At 36.8% G+C, this 17,620-nt stretch overlaps 1 protein-coding gene across 10 annotated transcripts in view; it reads left to right on the top strand.

Annotated features, from left to right (window-relative positions):
- Positions 1-17,620, top strand: part of ptprt (protein tyrosine phosphatase receptor type T) — a 320,643-nt gene that overhangs the window by 233,360 nt on the left and 69,663 nt on the right. For 8 of the 10 annotated variants that reach the window (XM_065279615.1, XM_065279610.1, XM_065279609.1 and 5 more), the window contains 3 exons: positions 7,316-7,351; positions 7,720-7,749; positions 13,515-13,666. In XM_065279615.1, coding sequence (XP_065135687.1) covers positions 7,316-7,351; positions 7,720-7,749; positions 13,515-13,666 — 218 coding nt within the window. The remainder of the gene's footprint in view (positions 1-7,315; positions 7,352-7,719; positions 7,750-13,514; positions 13,667-17,620) is intronic. The other 2 variants (XM_065279613.1, XM_065279611.1) reach the window with 1 other exon arrangement.

Here is a 17,620-nt window from a genome sequence, read left to right as displayed (position 1 = left end):
CTCAGCCCGTTCACCATTTTGGTTTATTATGGTGACTCCATTTGTGTCAAGTGTATGCTTTTTACATTTTTTTTTTTTTTGTTTCGTTTTTCTCATTTACATTTTGGCACATGCACAGACGCTATCATCTTGATTTGCTATCTTGAATAGTTGTTATACACAACCGAGACAGCAGACGACCCCGGGCCAGATCCACACTGGATTAGCACCGAAGCTGGTGACTTCGACGCGGATCCGGCCAAGAGTCGTCTGCTGTCTGGGAAGCTTTGTTTCAAAATTTAGTGTACTACCCCACGGGCAATTTCATGTAACCTTTTAAGTGACAATATATAGAAAGCAACACAACACAGCATGCAAACAGCTCAACTTTATACTGTATTGATTTCAGGTGGAGTTTAGCATGTTGCTAAGCTAACAATGCAATACTCTCATTAGCCTAAAACAGACAAACCCAACCAATGCTTATATTTGATTTAACAATGGGTTAAAACAACCCAGTATAGGTTTAATTACAACTGATCCAACGCTGGGTTGAAAATTACATTATTTAGAGTGCAAAAATATCACAATGCATTCTGGGATTGCTCGTTTTTTTTACATGCAGTTTTCCACTACAATGCACTGTAAAATAAAATGCAGCTTGAAGTTAAAACAATTTGGTTTTGAAAGTTAATTTAACCTTTTATTTTAAAGGGACACTCCACATTTTTTGATAATATGCTCATTTTCCAGCTCCCCTAGAGTGAAACATTGGATTTTTACAGTTTTGGAGTCCATTCAGTCGAACACCGTGTCTGGCGGGTATCACTTTTAGCATAGCTTAGCATAATCCATTAAATCTGATTAGACCGTTAGCATCGCACTCAAAAATTACCAAAGAGTTTCGATATGTTTCCTATTTAAAACTTGACTCATCTGTAGTTACAGTGTGAACTAAGACCGACGGAAAATTGCCTGAAAATTAAAAGTTACCAAGGGGACTACTTTCGGCCATTGTGCCAGCTGCAGCCATGTTACGGCAGCAAAGTCCTTGATTATTACGCCACAATAGCAGTATAGTTCCTAGCCATATCTGCCTAAAAAATCTCAACTTTTAATTTTATGCCGGTCTTAGTACACGATGTAACTACAGAAGAGTCAAGTTTTAAATAGAAAAAATATTTTTGAGCACAATGCTAATGGTCTAATCAGATTCAATGGATTATGCTAAGCTATGCTAAAAGTGGTAGCACTAGACCCGGAGATCGGCTGAATGGATTTAACTCTAAGGGAGCTGGAAAATGAGTATATTTTCAAAAAAGAAAAAAGATGAAGTGTCCCTTTAAGTTGACATAAGAAGTTGAACATAATTTGTTAAAATAACAAAAATATATTTGGATTTGATATAATTTCTTACAGTGTCTGGCTTTAGAGGCAATATACAGTACATACTTACATTGTTAAAGAGATATTGCATCAGCAACACACCTAACAATGCTGTATATATAGGTAGCACACTAGTTTTTGGAACGTAACTAATGTTTTTTGTAGTTTCAAACTTTTGCTTGCTTTCATTGTGGCTTTAGTTTGGTGTCCATTGTGATATGTTTATGCATTTTTCATTCTTGTTTTAATTGCTTGCTATGCGTTGTCACTGTTAACAGTTAGAAACATCTCTGCAGTGATTTGTGCCGGAAGCTTCAAGGGTGGTTCAGAAATCAGCGTATTACCATATTAAAATAAGTTTCATTTCGACAGCGAATCTCATAGCCTGTTAGATCACCTTCTCGTAAATAGCATTAGCATGTGTCCCATGGCGCAACAATTACAGTGAAAAGGGCACTTCATGCACTCGTATTCGCTCAAAGAGTGCCTTCCAATGACACTGCCGCAATTCAGGCTAGCTGGTAATTATACCTCTGCGATGCTGTCACAACCCGGTCCTGTGTGCTGTTAAACTAATATGTTGTGTTCACGAAGGCTGATTACTCCCACACCATGCCACCTACACCAGATATGTATATTGGATTTTGCTTAAAGCTCGGGGTTGCCAGATCTTTACAAAACCCACACTGCCTTTTTATGCGACATTACAGAGAAGACATTATAACGGAGGTGCTAAAGGTAGCTTGGCTCGGATTACAGAGTTCAGGCAGTAACAGGTGAACGATTTTATGGTTTTTGGCAGATTGACTCGTGTAGAAATAATATAGCCGGTAAAGTGGCTGTTTAGATTCAGGGCTCTGAACCAAAAACCTGCATCGTTGGCTTATTTATCAAGTGGGCTATTAAATGAAATGTGAATCTAATACCATAAAAAGAGAGATGTTAAAAAACACTTAATCCAAACACACTGAAATATCCACAGAAATATCTAAAATGCATACAGTATTTGATTCATAACTGGTTAGTAGCTATTTGTACATGTATTTGTGTAGTGGTATTGCTGTCCTGACTTCTACACTGTAAAAAAATGCATAATTATATATTGTATGGGTCAAAATTATACATTTTTATTCCAAAAATCATTAGGATATTAAGTAAAGATTTACAAAAAGATATTTCATTCAAAGATTCATTCAATTTACAAAATTTTTTTAAGGTAAGTGGTTGCAATCCATTTATTTAAGCTAAATTTAAACAAAAGTTTTTTTTTATTTTATTTTACTTTTTTTTTTTTTAAATGTAGCTTAAATAAATTGATAGCAAACACTTACCTTAAAAAAATTTATTTGGACAACTTTACAAACGATTTTCTCAATACTTCATTTTTTTTTGCACCCTCAAATTCCAGATTTTTAAACAGTTGTATTGTGGGCCAAACATTGTCATATATCAAAGCCTATTTAAATATAATTTATAAATCTCAATTTCAAAAAATTACTGGTTTTGTGATCCATTTACTCACAGTTTGCAGGTTTCCTCCTGGATTTAATATACAGTACCTTGGGTTGCCAAATGCAAAGCTGCATTAGTGAAACATTCACAAAATAATCTGTATTGCACACAAACTGTTAAGCGTGGACGAAAATGATCTGGAACATTTCAATGATCATTGACCGTTCCAGTAATTCCCTATTAATTTAAACTAGGCTGGTTGAGTTTCTGAACACAGAATAGTAATGGTAATTTAATAAAGTGGAGTTTGACTCAGGTCATTAACCACACACATATAGACGTATGGCAGCGTGACTCTGTACGATACACACGAGACTGTCTCGCACATGTACTGTATGTGGTTTTGATCGGTGACAGTGCTGTACTTAGACATATAAAGCATTTTGGGATAAATAATAGATGAGTTGTACAGGAGAGTGATGGCATAAAGCGCTTGTCCTTTATAAACGACCAAAACCATCTTTATTGTTTAAAGGGATAGTTCACCCAATTTTGTATTTTATTTTTTTTTGCTTTGTTTTTCTCATTTACATTTTGGCACATGCACGAACGCTATCATGCTGATTTGCCTTGTAATAGTTGTTATACACAAAGCTTGTGACTTCGACGCGGATCCGGCCCAGAGTCGTCTGCTGTCTGGAAAGCTTTGTTCCAAAATTTAGTGTACTACCCCACAGGCAATTTCATGTAACCTCATAAGCGACAACATATAGAAAGCAACACAACACGGCATGCAAACAGCTCAACTCTATATTGTATTGATTTCAGGTGAAGTCTTGGATAGTTCACCCAAAAGTGAAAATTCGTTTATGCAAACTCATGTTTCTGTTGCCTATTGATCACAAAATAACATTTTGATAAATGATGGTAACCACACAATCGACATTTGACTTCCATAGTAGGAATAACAAATACTATGGAAGTCAATGGGTGCCATCAACTGTGTGCTTATCAAAATATCTTCACTGCAAAAAAAATTATAAATTTCTTTGTTCTGATAAACACGAAGCAAGATATTTTGAGGAATGTTAATAACCAAACCAAGCATGAGCCCCATTCACTTCTAGGAAAAAATAATACTATGGAAGTGAATGGGGCTCATGAATGGTTTGGTTAAAAACATTCCTCAAAATATTTTCATTCATGTTCACCAGAACAAAGACATTTATACAGGTTTGTAACAACATGAGAGTGAGTAAAAAATTTGGGTGCACCTAACTTTTGTGCTGGTGCACCTAAGAAAAGGCGCACCAGTGCAACCAGTGCAAAAAGTTAGTCTAGAGCCCTGTTCTTAGTATTTTTGTCTTGTTTTCAGTAAAAATATCTACAAATTCTTAAATAAAGATGCTTTTTCTTGATGAGCAAAAAACCCCAAGAAAATAAGTCTAGTTTTAAGAGCAAAAATATCAAATTTAAGTGATTTTGTGCATAAAACAAGCAAAAAAATCTGCCAATGGGGTAAGCAAAAAATCTTGAACATTTTTCTTAAACACTAAATAAATAAAATAATTCAAGAAAAATTAGCTTACCCCATTGGCAGATTTTTTTTTTTTGCTTGATTTATGCACAAAATCACTTAAATTTGATATTTTTGGTCTAAAAACCAGACTTATTTTCTTGGGTCGTTTTGCTCATAAAGAAAAATCATCTTAATTTAAGAATTTTTAGATATTTTTACTGAAAACAAGACAAAAATACTAAGAATATTTTTTCTTGAAAATAATTTTTTGCAGTGTTCCTTTGTGTTCAGCAAAATAAAGAAACTCATACAGGTTTAGAAAAACATAAAGGTGAGGAAATGATGACAGAATTTTATTTTTTGGGTGAACCATCTCTTTAAAACTATTTATAGGTTTCAAAAACATACCATGGTACATGGATATGGTTATATTCAGCACAAGCATACATGCAAAACTTTGTTTCTTTGTTTACTTTTCTGTTTATGATTATACCTGTATTTCTAATAGTTGTAGCACATTTGCGGTGTCTAATATCTATATTTTTTATAAATGCTTCAAGTTTTTCCAGTTTTCAAAATATATTTAGGGGTATCTTTGCTACTTTAAATCCTCATTTAGATAGCTTGCTATGTGTGTGCATAATTGTGTGCATTCAAGCCTGAACGAATGAATGAACAATTTTCCTTTCCTTTTTTATTTATAGTCATTAACTAAGTTGTCTGAAAGTTTTGGCAGTTTCATAAACAAAACACTAATTTCTCAAGTTATAGAAAGATTGTTAAACTTTACTTAATTTATTTGCTCCACACTCCTTCTCTACGTTGGGGCATAAAGTCGCGGCACCACCACAAGGCACTTTCTTCTCACACCAGGAGCTCGTTTCATTTCAGGCATAATGATGAATCACGTGTAGCCCCTAAAATAACAGGCCACTTATGCCGCGAGCTCCTCGCCGTTCTTCTCTATTAATATTTATGGACACCTTTGCTCGCCGCCGCGCTCTTCACTTCACTCTCTTTTATTAATATCAGCAGAACAATGTCAGCAGGCCGCTTTAAAGGGCCATTGAGACGAAATGGCCAGAGATGGATGCGCTCGTCGCATATGCATGCCGTAGTACCCGTCGACTGTATGCATCTGTTTCGGGTCTCGCAAAACACATTAGCCATAACGGCTCATATCTAAACTGAGTTTTTATTGCCCACAGAGAAGTCACAGGGTCTTTAATTATATATTTACTGTACTTTAGTACTATCAGGAATTATGAAAGTGGAAGAATTTGGGCAAGGATTTAGTATGTGTGACTACATGTGATGCAATGAATTATTAAATGATTCATTACTGTGCGTGATAAGGAGTTTGTATTGTTGTAAAAGTTGTTATAAAGTGTAGTTAATTTAGTAAATGGTGTAAGGTTGTTAAAAATAGTTTGCTTAAAGAATATGCTAATAACTCGGGATGATGCGTGATTAAAGGCGGGGTGCATGATCTCTGAAAGCCAATGTTCATATTTAAAATCACCCAAACAATCACGCCACTACTCCAATAGAATCTGGACCTTCTTTTGATAGACCCACCCAATACATACACAACAATCGATGTTGGTTAGTAGACACGCCCCTTACTGCTGATTGGCTATAAGTGTGTTTTGGTACTCGGCCCGACTTTTTCGAAAATCATGCACTCCGCCTTTAACATCGTTAAGTTTTAATTATTATAAAGTTATCGTGAAAACCAGTGACGGCCGGTGACTTCTTTTTTGAGGGCGCACAATGCGAAGCTCGTCACAACATGTATGTAGCCCGTCATGTGTGTGGCTCGTCATTTCAAAATATGTGTCATGTAAATCATGTGCATCATGCATCCTGTCAAAATACGAGCCTGCTGCAGACCCTTCGAAGGGGTTTATGATAAAAGAGACGCTCACGCAAACGTTCTTTTATCATAAACTGTTTCGACACCTGTGCAGCAGGCATGTATTTTGACATGACACATGATGCGAATGGTTCACATGACGCAACAAACATATCTTTTGAAATGACGAGCCATATACATGAGACTCCGAACACATATTTTGAATTTGCGCCCCTCGGAAGAGAAGTTACCGATCGCTACTGTTTTTTTATAAGTTCAACGTTTTTTACAAATTTCAAAGGCTATTTGAGCATTTCAGTTACGCGTGGCAGATTTGTTTCGGGAGTGCATGAAGCTTTGAGCGGGAAGCAGACTGCGCTAGTTAACAAGTTTACTTCACTTGCATGTCACCACCAATATTACAGGGAATCAAATCACCATTAACGGATACCATCTGGTCTTTATTATGCGATCAGACTGCTAGTGCTGTCCTAGCTTAGCGCATGTCATATCCTTTTGTCTCTTCCTGGGAAGAATCGGTCCACAGAGACGTCAAAATCAAGACGCGCTATGACAGGACCTCATTTTGGAGAAGCAAATAGCGATACGTTCTCCAACTGCTGCTCTTGTCCTCCTCTGTATTTCTGACTGTGTTTGTGTCATAACAGAGGACAATATTTCATGTCTGTAAAACACCCACCATTCCTGTCCATTCCTGTATTTGTCCAGACACTTTCTCTTTGTTCTCTCTCAATCCACACATTATTAATTTTTTCACCTGAGCCAGATGTGCAGTTTCATCCATTTCATATATTGTTTAATGGTCACGTTTACAGATGTAAAGGAATAGTTAAAGAGTCTCATTATTTATTTACCTTCATGTTGTTCCAAACCAATTTTTATGTGGAACACAAATTCTGAAAATCTGTTTTTTTGCAACAAAAGTCGAGCTGTCAATCTCCAAAAAACACCACTCAATAATGTCACAAAGTTAAAAAGACAAGCTTGAGTATAGTTTTTATGTTGGTACCTCTAGCTAGACAGATATGGTTAATGTAAACTGTTGTGGCTTGGAAAAGAGCAGCGTACATATTCTTCCAATTTGTTTCTTTTGTGTTCCACAGAAAAAATGATAACGGGCAGGTTTGGAACCACATGGGGTGAGTAAATAACGACAAAATATTAATTTTTGGGAATTCTTCTAATAATAGATGTTTAAAAATCATTACTTTTTAAATTTTTAAAGTCAGATGTACCTTAAGCAATATAACATCAGCTTGTGGATATTAGGCTTTAAACCACATTAAGCTGCATAGGATTCATTCTAGATTCAATTATATCTATACAATATATTAAATTAAACAATACAAGTTATCATTTGCACACAGAACAGTGGCTAGATTAAAGCTTTTTTATCATTGTCTGTCTCATTACGATATCGATCACTAATCAATGTGTTTGTCCTTTCTTTGGATTGACTTTGTTTTATTTTGGTTTATTTTATTTTGTCTTTATTTCGCTGCTTCAGAAGAAATGCATATTCCTACTCATATTACCTGTAAGTAGCATTAAACACAGAATATATCATACAATATCATATATCATATCAACAATCCCTGTCATATTTATTTGCTTTGCTTTACTACAGTTTCTTAGGGGTATTTTTGGACCATACCTTTAAAAATGTCATTACATTAGTACTTAAGTAAAAAAAATCAATAAATTACAATTATGTAAACGTTAAGTTTTGGCTGACAAAACTCGACTTTGCCATGGTGAACAAAGCTGCTTGTAATAAAGAAAAAAATATTTGAGCGTAACATCTAATTCATTTTTCAATAGCCTTCCTTCCACCTGCATGCTGTTTGTTTACTTATAAGCAGGCCCAAACGGTATCCGCGGTCGCAGATTTTGTAATGTAATTTTATATACAAATATAATTGTATCTTGACATGCACATTATCTGGTTCATGTTGGTTCAGTTTAATTCAGATGACTCAATGGTTTGCTGTATTCATTTTCAATGTAAGCCTTTAAAAAGTAATTATTTCAATTTCATAATATTTACAGATTAAACTCTCTGATTTCTTTTTAAAACATTCCGCAGAATTCCATGGATTTTTCCCCAAAATTCCGTAGATTATTTTCAAAATTTTTCTATAGATTTTTCCAAAAAATTTCTGTCGATGTTTTCAGAAAAATCTATAGATTTTTCCCAAAAATTTCTATAGATTTGTCCCAAAAATTCCCATAGATATTTTCAAAATATTTCTGTAGATTTTTCAAAAAAGTTTTATAGATTTTTCCCTAAAATTTCTGTAGATTTTTCTTAAACATTACCATAATTTTTTCCCCAAAAATGTAGATTTTTCCCAAAAATTTGTAGATTAATTTCTGTAGATATTTTTAGAAAATCCCTGTAGATTTTTTCAAAAGATTTCTATTGATTTTTCCTAAAAAATTTCGTAGATTTTTCAAAAAAAAGTTTTTTAAAAAAGTTTTTTTAAAATAGTAGAAAGTTTTTCCCAAAAAATTCTGTAGATATTTTCCAAAAATTACTATAGATTTTTCCCAAAAATTCTTATAGATATTTTCAAAATATTTCCGTAGCTTTTTCAAAAAAGTTCTATAGATTTTTCCCAAAATTTCTGTAGATTTTTCCTAAACATTTCCGTAGTTTTTCCCCAAAAATGTAGATTTTTCCAAAGAAATTTCTTAGATTAATTTCCGTAGATATTTTTAGAAAATCCCTGTAGATTTTTTCTAAAGATTTTAGTAAATTTTTCAAAAAAAAGTTTTTTAAAAATGTTTTTTTTTTAGATTTTTAAAAAAAAAATAGTACACCCCCCAAAATATTAGGTTTTTCTCAAAAAATTCTGTAGATTTTTTCAAAAAATTTCTGTAGATTTTTCCCAAAAAATCTGTAGAAAGAGCCAAAAAAACAAAAGGATTCCTTCTGGCCCTGCTTATAAGTTATACCAGTCAAACTGAAATATTATTAGGCATACAGTTTAAATTTTCCTTGTGTTTAGGTCAATTGACGTCGCTCTGCTGTTACCTTATTTTTATTGACTACTGCTAGTTGTCCTCAAAACCCATAGATCTGTTGACTCTAAGGCTATAATATTTCTTCTCGGTCACACTTAAACTATGCTTTGCTATGTCAGCTGATCCACCTGCCTCTGCATTTTACCTCACACGACTGTTTCATTCGCTTCTCATGCGACAGAGCCTTGCCTCAGGATGTTTATCTCATGGATAAAGGATTTTAAAGCTCAGATTTACTTACTTTCTAGCGTCTCATCACTTCTAAAATATAGATGAAAGTAATAACATTCATAAGGACTTCTTTCAATAGTTCAGCATCTGAGAGAGCTACAGGGTGAAGCTATACTGCAACCACTATGCCAAGATCTTCCCTATCTCCGTAGAGCTTGCAGAGTAATTTTTGCAGACCACAAACATGAGGATAAAAAATTCCTAGATTTAACCGTTTTGCATCCATGATGTGTCAAAGACAGCACACCACACACAAACAGATTTTGAGTCTTGACCGTGAACACAGGAAATCTCACAAAATCTCGCAAGACTTTAGAATAAGCATGGCAGACGATATGCAGGAAGAAATTTCAATACTAGGGTTTGAAATGATTTTCAAGGAAAAGGCTTTGGGTGAAGTTGTGGAGACAATGGGAACATGGTCTGTAGAAGTTCACTTTGCATCAACTTCACTTTGTACTGAGTCATGACTGCTTCCGTCTTCCATCATTTCGTTTCATGTGATAATCTCAAGAGCGTGCATGCATTTGTCCTCGGAGTTCCCCCAACACATCAGGATTTCTGTTAAGTATTTATGATTCGCGATCGGGCCAGCTCCGACATTCTTCAGATCAGGTTCGAACACCTCACACCAAGGGAAAATCGGATAAGATAATCTGTAGAACCATCAAGATAATCGGGGCACAGCTAGTTTTGTCGGAAGGGGGAAATCGGCTCAAAATCAGCCCCGATTATCTTTTGGTGTGTACCCAGCATAAGACATTGGATCATACTTGGATCATAAGTCTAAGCGTTTACATCTAGCTAAAAAAAATGATAAACCACTGTGACAAAATAACAATGTGAAGTCAATGCTGTGTAACTAAATGCAGATGTTTCAGATCTTATAGAGAGTATGTGTGTGTGTACAGTCTGTCTCTCTCTCTCTCTCTCTCTCTCTCTCTCTCTCTCTCTCTCTCTCTCTCTCTCTCTCTCGCTCTCTCGCTCTCTCATACAATATAACAATAACTTAGTCAAGGCTATAAAGACTGTTTATGGCATCCTAACCACAGGATAGTGTTAATGAAGTGATTTTTTGATATTCATTAAATCAGGATTACCTATAGTCTCTAACAATATGAGAATATGGCTCTCCAAATGAGACCCATTATTCTGGCATTCAAAAGATTTTATTATTTGATAGCTTTTATATCATCAAATAGTCCTGCTACTTTTAAGACACATTGATGTACCAATGCTTGGTGATTTAGGAGTCTTTATTCTGCCCTAAAAGATGTTTGTAACACACAGGAGTTTCAAATATAAAAATGAATTAAGACACTCGCTACTTTAGGTTTGGGAACTGCATGAATGTGTCTACATTGGTTGATGCAACAAAGCTTGTGCCTTGCAGTTCATATTATATTATCACAGTTTAATTGCTGTACAGTCATTACATTGATTAGTGGTAAACAAAATGAAAGGGAAGGATTATTGCTTCCTAATTTCGCTGCAACTTCTGTTAAATAATTTTTTTCCTCTTTTGAACCACATTCACCAAAGTTGCAAAATGTTTTCTCAAACCTAAGACCCCAATTTTAAAGGTTGGCCTGGTTTTTAAGAAGGCTAAAATGTTATACTTCATCTATAAAAGCTTTTTCGGATTCCCAGAAGAGAAAATAACACAACGTGGAGTTATTTTCAGTCGAGGCCTGCAGGAGAAGGGAGCACATATTGAGGTCAAACGCTGTTCTGTTGAACCTAAAAAAAATCAAAGAGTCATTTTATTGGGAGAAGTCCAACCAATCCACTACTGACAATAAGATCTTCCTTCAAGATCTGTGCAATAAAGTGTGCTAAGATTTAAGCTCATACAGCTGGACTCGCTTTATAAAATGTGACACTTTTATTGGGGCGGTGAGCAATAGGAGCGTAATCAAAGCAGCTTTATTTTTGTGTAGGCCACTGATCTGTATCATGGTCAAATGCACTCCGTACAAAATAAAGGATTACTGCTGTTTACCTGGTTATTACCTCCAGTAATGATAGATCAAAGTGGTAATCGTTGCATGAGTGAATTCAGATAAACAGGATTGTTTTATTTTGCATAGTCATTTAACTCATTCCCCACCAGCATTTTTTATAAAGTTTTACAAAATTCCTTCCAGGAAAATTTTCTTTTAAAAATATAAGAACATACAAATATATAAAATAAAAGAACAGACCCTCTATATTTTTTCTCTGCTTATAAACTCTTAAATATGGGTATTTTTCTTTTAAAATATTTTATTTACAAACAGCTGAAATAATTGCATTTTTGTGAAGGAATTGTGTTAGAGATAAGATTCAGGATGATTATCAAAACATACACGGAGTGTAAAATTAATAAATAATTTTTGCTTCAGTTTTTATAAATTGGGTAAATGCACCATTTAGTGGATAATCTAATATTACTGGGTTTACACTAGCCATGTTTGAGGCGTCAAATTCGCATCTACCGCGTCTAATTTTGCCACTTGAAAATTTTTAATTTACTCGCTCAAAAAATGTGCGCGTGAAATTCTAGTCATCGAGACATTCGCGCGGAAATTCGTGTCATGGGCGGGGATTCTGCGACTGCTTGCTTTCTGTAATCACGTCACTACTAGAGAAGGCTCCTGATTGGTTAAGTGGCGCGTTTTTCTGCCAAAGATCAAATTTTTAAACTCGCGTTTTCGGCGGCGCGTTTTTCTGCCAAAGATCAAATTTTTAAACTCGCGTTTTCGGCGGCCATGCTCAATTCGCGCCATTTGCGCAAAGTAGACACAAAATTTAGGCGAAATAGCGTCTACCGCGTCACGTTAAATGCCTCATTCGTGCCGCGATACCTCCAGGCAACACAGGCAACAATGTCGGTTAGTAGACACACCCCTTACACGCCCCTTACTGCTTATTGGCTACAACTGTGTTTTGGTAGTCGGCCCGACTCCCTTTTGCAAAGTTTTTTTTTTAAATCGCGAGCCCCGCCTTTAATTGACGAGATAACTTGTCAATGGCGGGGAAAGAGTTAATGCCCTATTCGTATGGCAGAGCCCCTTTATGCAGACATCCCACCGGACGTTCTGGGAGTATCCCACATAAAGATAGCAGATCCCAGATTCCCGCAAATGATGCTAAATATCTCGGAAATCAATTATTTGGTCAGTTCTCAGTCTGAAGAGACTGACAATAATGATGCGAGAGTGTATCCTGATTGGTCTCTCTTTCTGATAACTAGATCAGTTTTTGGTGTGGGTGGGCTTATAATCGGCGTCTTCAGTTCAGTATATCACTGTAGTTCATTTACATTGTAATATAAATTATAAAAGTGTGAAAATAATGAATTTTTAGGTGTCCTTCACTCATTAGGTGCAATTCGTTTCAATAGCATCACTGACTAGCTGCTAAAAGAGCTTATTGAAGTCATATAATAATGTATAATTTATATATAATTTATTACAGTATAGCTGTTTTGTGGGATGGGGCGCAATGAGCTACCTCCCTAAAATGTCACTCGCATGGTGGGATGTCTGCGTATCTAATACGCTTCAAAACGTTTTTTACACATTTCAATGTCTAACATTGAAAACTGGCCATATTGGCTTTGTTCTTCATGGCAAGGTTGTGAGTTTTCGCTGCCTTGATTTGACTACACCGGGTATGACTTTTATTTGCTTTGGCATATATCACTGCAGAATGATATTCATTACAGATCTCTATAGTTGGTAAATATGTCACTTCATGTCGTGTGTTTGCTCGGTGTGTTTTTGTCTTGTGTTAAAATACCTTTAGTGTTTTGGCAATGCTTGGATTCGGTGCTCTTATGCTGTTGTACGTTTAATATCTATAGCTCAACACTGGCAAGTTCAGTGGTTTTTAACTGATTTGAATAAATGACACGTGCCCAAAACAAACAAACCTGTGCTCAACAGACACACTGTGAAGTACACAGCGAGAGTTTGCGCCAGCCAAAAGCATTTCCCAGACACTGAAGTGTACTCACTTGAAGCTGTTTATGAACCTGTCGTGTTGTGAATGGATTTGAAGGAAACTGGCTAAAAAGCAGAAGGAGACGGCCAGCAGCAGTACGCAAAGAGAGATGGGACCCGTCGGCACGGCGGATAAAAGCACGGGGAAAGTCAGCACTCTCCATAAGGACGATCCGTTCTCCACCAGCAGCCAGGACCTCAACGGATTCTGTGAGTTCAGCAAATATACGAATGTGACTTTATGATTTTGCTGCTCTGCTTTTTTATGATCGTGAACAAATGTTTTGTTGCGCTGTAGAGGAACGTTGGCATTCAGTGAATGAAAGAATGAATTGGAAAATTAATAAGGGAAGGGATAAATAAACAAATAAATGTAAGAAAGAATAAACAAATCGACGATTACATTACATTACAATCAACGAATAATTACATTGCTAATGCTAATCATAGGCATATCTCTCTTAACCTGTTGCCATTTGTGTTTGTCCTCTTGAAAATAAATCTGTATTTGGCAAAAAATCTAATTTGGCAGCATTTCTCCCACCCATCCTCCCTAACGCGTACCGTTACAGTAGGCGCCAGCCTATCAGAGAAAAGTTTTGGAAAAGACGAACTATGGACCCAACCAACTCCCTCACATGGTACAACCCATGCAGAGGCTGCGCGCTGCGGTGTCAAAATGCGGAACGTGTGTAGCGTTATTTAAGAGAAGATATGTGACAAATGTAAAAAAAAAAACTCGACCGGCCCAAAAGTTAAGCGGCCCACCGGGAATTCTCCCGGTTCTCCCAATTACCAACCCGGGGCCTGCTTTACTCAAGCTTTGCACACGTACCTTGCAAAAAGTGAAATGGGTCTGAATACTTTTTTAAACGCTCTGTATGAAAGTGAATACAAGTATATTCAATTCAGTTTTATTTACTGTATATATTTTCAGAATTGTTTAATTTTCCCCAAAAGCATTACATTAATACAAACAAGAGAAAAGCAACCAAGAAGCAAAGTACAGCGGCTAAGATGAAATCGTACTAATGAGTGGAGTAATAATGTAATGTGTATTTAACAAACGTAATGTGACATAGTTCAGTAAGTTAAGCTAATGTCTGCTGAGTCCCAAGGGGTTGAAAAAACTCCTATGAAAAAAAGCCTTTGGGGGAAAGTCCTTGGGGAAAAAACCCTTGAGAGAGAGAGAGCCAGACTTAGCTGATCCTATACAGTAGAATATATACTATATACTGAGTACTATTATAACATTTTTATGGGAATTAAAAGTTTTAATAATTTAAATGACGAGTTAAAGGGAATGGTTGGTTGTCACTGGGCAGACTTATGCGATCTAGTAAAAAAAACATTATAATTTATAATATAAAAAAATGTAGAAATATAGCGAAGTGGTCGGTGGTCAGACATTGTCTGGGCATCACGATGACGGGAGGCCAATAGATCAGTGGTGTGATGAGCTTCACATCAGCAGGAGCTGGGTCTGTTAGTCTCGGTGTCCTTGGATTCAAGGACAAGACCGGGAAAGAGAAACAAAATCCTATCTGCGTAGGGACAGCTCACATATAATGCTTGTGTCCTACAGCAGTGGTTCTCAACCTTTTTCACTTCAAGGCCCCCTAGTTGTCCACAACAATATTTGAAGGCCCCCACTCACTCAATTTTTTACAAATAAAATTAACTAGAGCTTGGAATGACTTAACAGATTAAAAATAAGTATCATCTTGATTTTTGCTTGTTTTAGCTTATTTTAATGCTTGTTTTGTCCAATTTTTAACATTTTAAATCATCTTGAGGCCCCCTTGGAAATCTGCTGAGGCCACCATGTGGGCCCCGGTCCCCTGGTTGGGAAACAATGTCCTACAGTATAGTGGATGAAAGTGTGCTTGGTTCCGGACAAGCGAACTATTGCGGCATAAGTATATTTACTAGACAAAATATGTCACGAATTATGTTACATAACTGTTTAATTGAACGAAAGCGTGAATGGATGAATGAATGAACAAATATTTTTTTACCATGCTTATACAAATTTGGATGTTTCCTTTCTAAACTTCTTGCTCTTTTTTGCAAGTAACAAAAGCCAAAGTCCACCGCTCACGCAATAGCCGCATTTTCTAAAGAGCCGTGTCGCTCTCTCCAATCTCAGGTGCCATTACTGCAATCACGCAAACTTCTTGCACACACCACTATCATGCTAATGAGCTCAGAAAGGGTCAAAAGGGTCCAGCGATCTAGCGTTTTTACTCAGCTCACCATTCTTCCTGATTTTCTATACAAACCGTCTAACCATAGATCGAGTGTCTCACACTATTCAGCGATCCGTAGATTGACCGGCGCAGGGAGTTATTTTCGGAGCCGAGCAACATGGACCCGAGCACTCTCCATATCAAGAGGCTTCGCTATTGACTTGCCGGTTTAAAAGGCGTGGAAGAGAAAAATAGCGAGTGGCATTTGGACTAGGCGTTTTTTTCTTTCTCCCTTTCATTCTCAGTTTTAAGTGGGGTCTGGCATGCTGTGAAGCGGCTGTAATTAGGAAGGGTCTTTCTTAGTCGCTTTCAACACAAAATGTCACCGTGGCCTTTGTGTACAGAATCATTTGGATAGTACTGGAAGAAGAAGAAGAGGCAGAGGAGAGAGAGTGAGATACGGAGAAAGAGAGAGGCGTGCTATTATGCGTAATGATTATATTTATTTCATTTAAAATCAACGCTGATTGACCACGGCTTGGTTTTTTCCCCAGATGGCCAAAGCGATATCCGCAAATGCCGCTTATTTATGTGCTTATTTTGGAATATTTCAAGCATGGAGTAATTGCAGACCATTATTGTATCGGTTGCTTGTATCTAATGGTCTGAGAGTCAACATTACAGCACAGTGCAAGATCTTTATTATAGACATGAATCTCGGCTCTGAAGTTAAAAATAATTCAGAGCTCAGCCTGCTTCATAATTGCTATTTGTGAACAGTTCTTTAAAAATAGTGTCTAAGAAAAGTGAGGCACAACTTAACAACAATATTCAGGCTTTACTTTAAAAAGATTTCTTAGCTTTAATGCATTGTTATTTATAGTGTACGGTTTGGGGAGGTCTAGGTTAACACTGTGGGTGTGCCAGAAAATCACATTTTATGGTTGGGAACATTGTGATTTAGATTGGTTTAAGAAATAGCAAGCAGAAATGATGCGATTCAGACTCGACAGGTCTAGGTACTGAAAATATCCAGGCTCGGAATAAATCTACAGACTTTTCCCATTTTACACTGCATATAGATGGAAAATTCTTGGAATTCTGAGCCATGGTGAACCTAATGCTGCGTTCACACCTGCCGCGGTAGAGGCGTCAAGCGTGAGTCATTTCGATGTTGTGTCAATGTGAAGATGCGTTGACACGCATCTGGCGGTCTAGCAGGGCGAATGAGGCGGTTAGCGTGGTGCGGTAAACGCAACTCTGCCTCATTCGCGCATCTAGTTCGCGTTAATGGCACGGGAAACGCGCAAGTTAAAAATTTTGAACTTTGGCAGAAAAACGCGGGGCGTTAACCAATCAGGAGCTTCCTCTAGTAGTGACGTGATTACAGGAAGTGAGCGGAGTCGCAGAAACCCCTCCCATGACGCGAATTTCCGTGTGACTGTCTTGATGACCAGAATTTCACGCGTGAATGAAGCAAGTAAACTCAAAATGTTCAAGTGGCAAACTAGACGCGGTAAACGTGAATTTGACACCTCAAACGTGGTTGGTGTGAACCCACAGTAACAGTACTGAAGAAAGAAACTACACTCTTAGCCAGTGGCGGCTCGTGACTGCTCATTCACAGGGCACAAATTCAAAATATGTGTTCGTGGTGTCACGTGTGTTGTTTGTGTTTTCAAAATATGTGTTTGTTGCGTCATGTGAACCATGTGCATCACGTGTTTTGTCACAAATAAGTGCCTGCTGCACACATGTCAAAACCGTTTATGATAAAAGAGACGCTCACGTTTTACAAAATATACGCAAGACACTCCCTTAACAGTAAACTCTGATTACGCATGAGATTATGCGAGTAAGCGTCTCTTTTATTATTAACCCTTTAGACGAGTCTGCAGCAGGCACTTATTTTGACAAGACACATGATGCACATAGGATCGCTCGATGCACAGAACACATATTTTGAGACTACGAA

Source organism: Paramisgurnus dabryanus, chromosome 7, assembly GCF_030506205.2.
Source record: "Paramisgurnus dabryanus chromosome 7, PD_genome_1.1, whole genome shotgun sequence".
Taxonomy (NCBI): Eukaryota; Metazoa; Chordata; class Actinopteri; order Cypriniformes; family Cobitidae; genus Paramisgurnus; species Paramisgurnus dabryanus.
The sequence above is the reverse complement of the archived record's forward strand: the minus strand, read 5'-3'. Positions and strand labels throughout refer to the sequence as shown.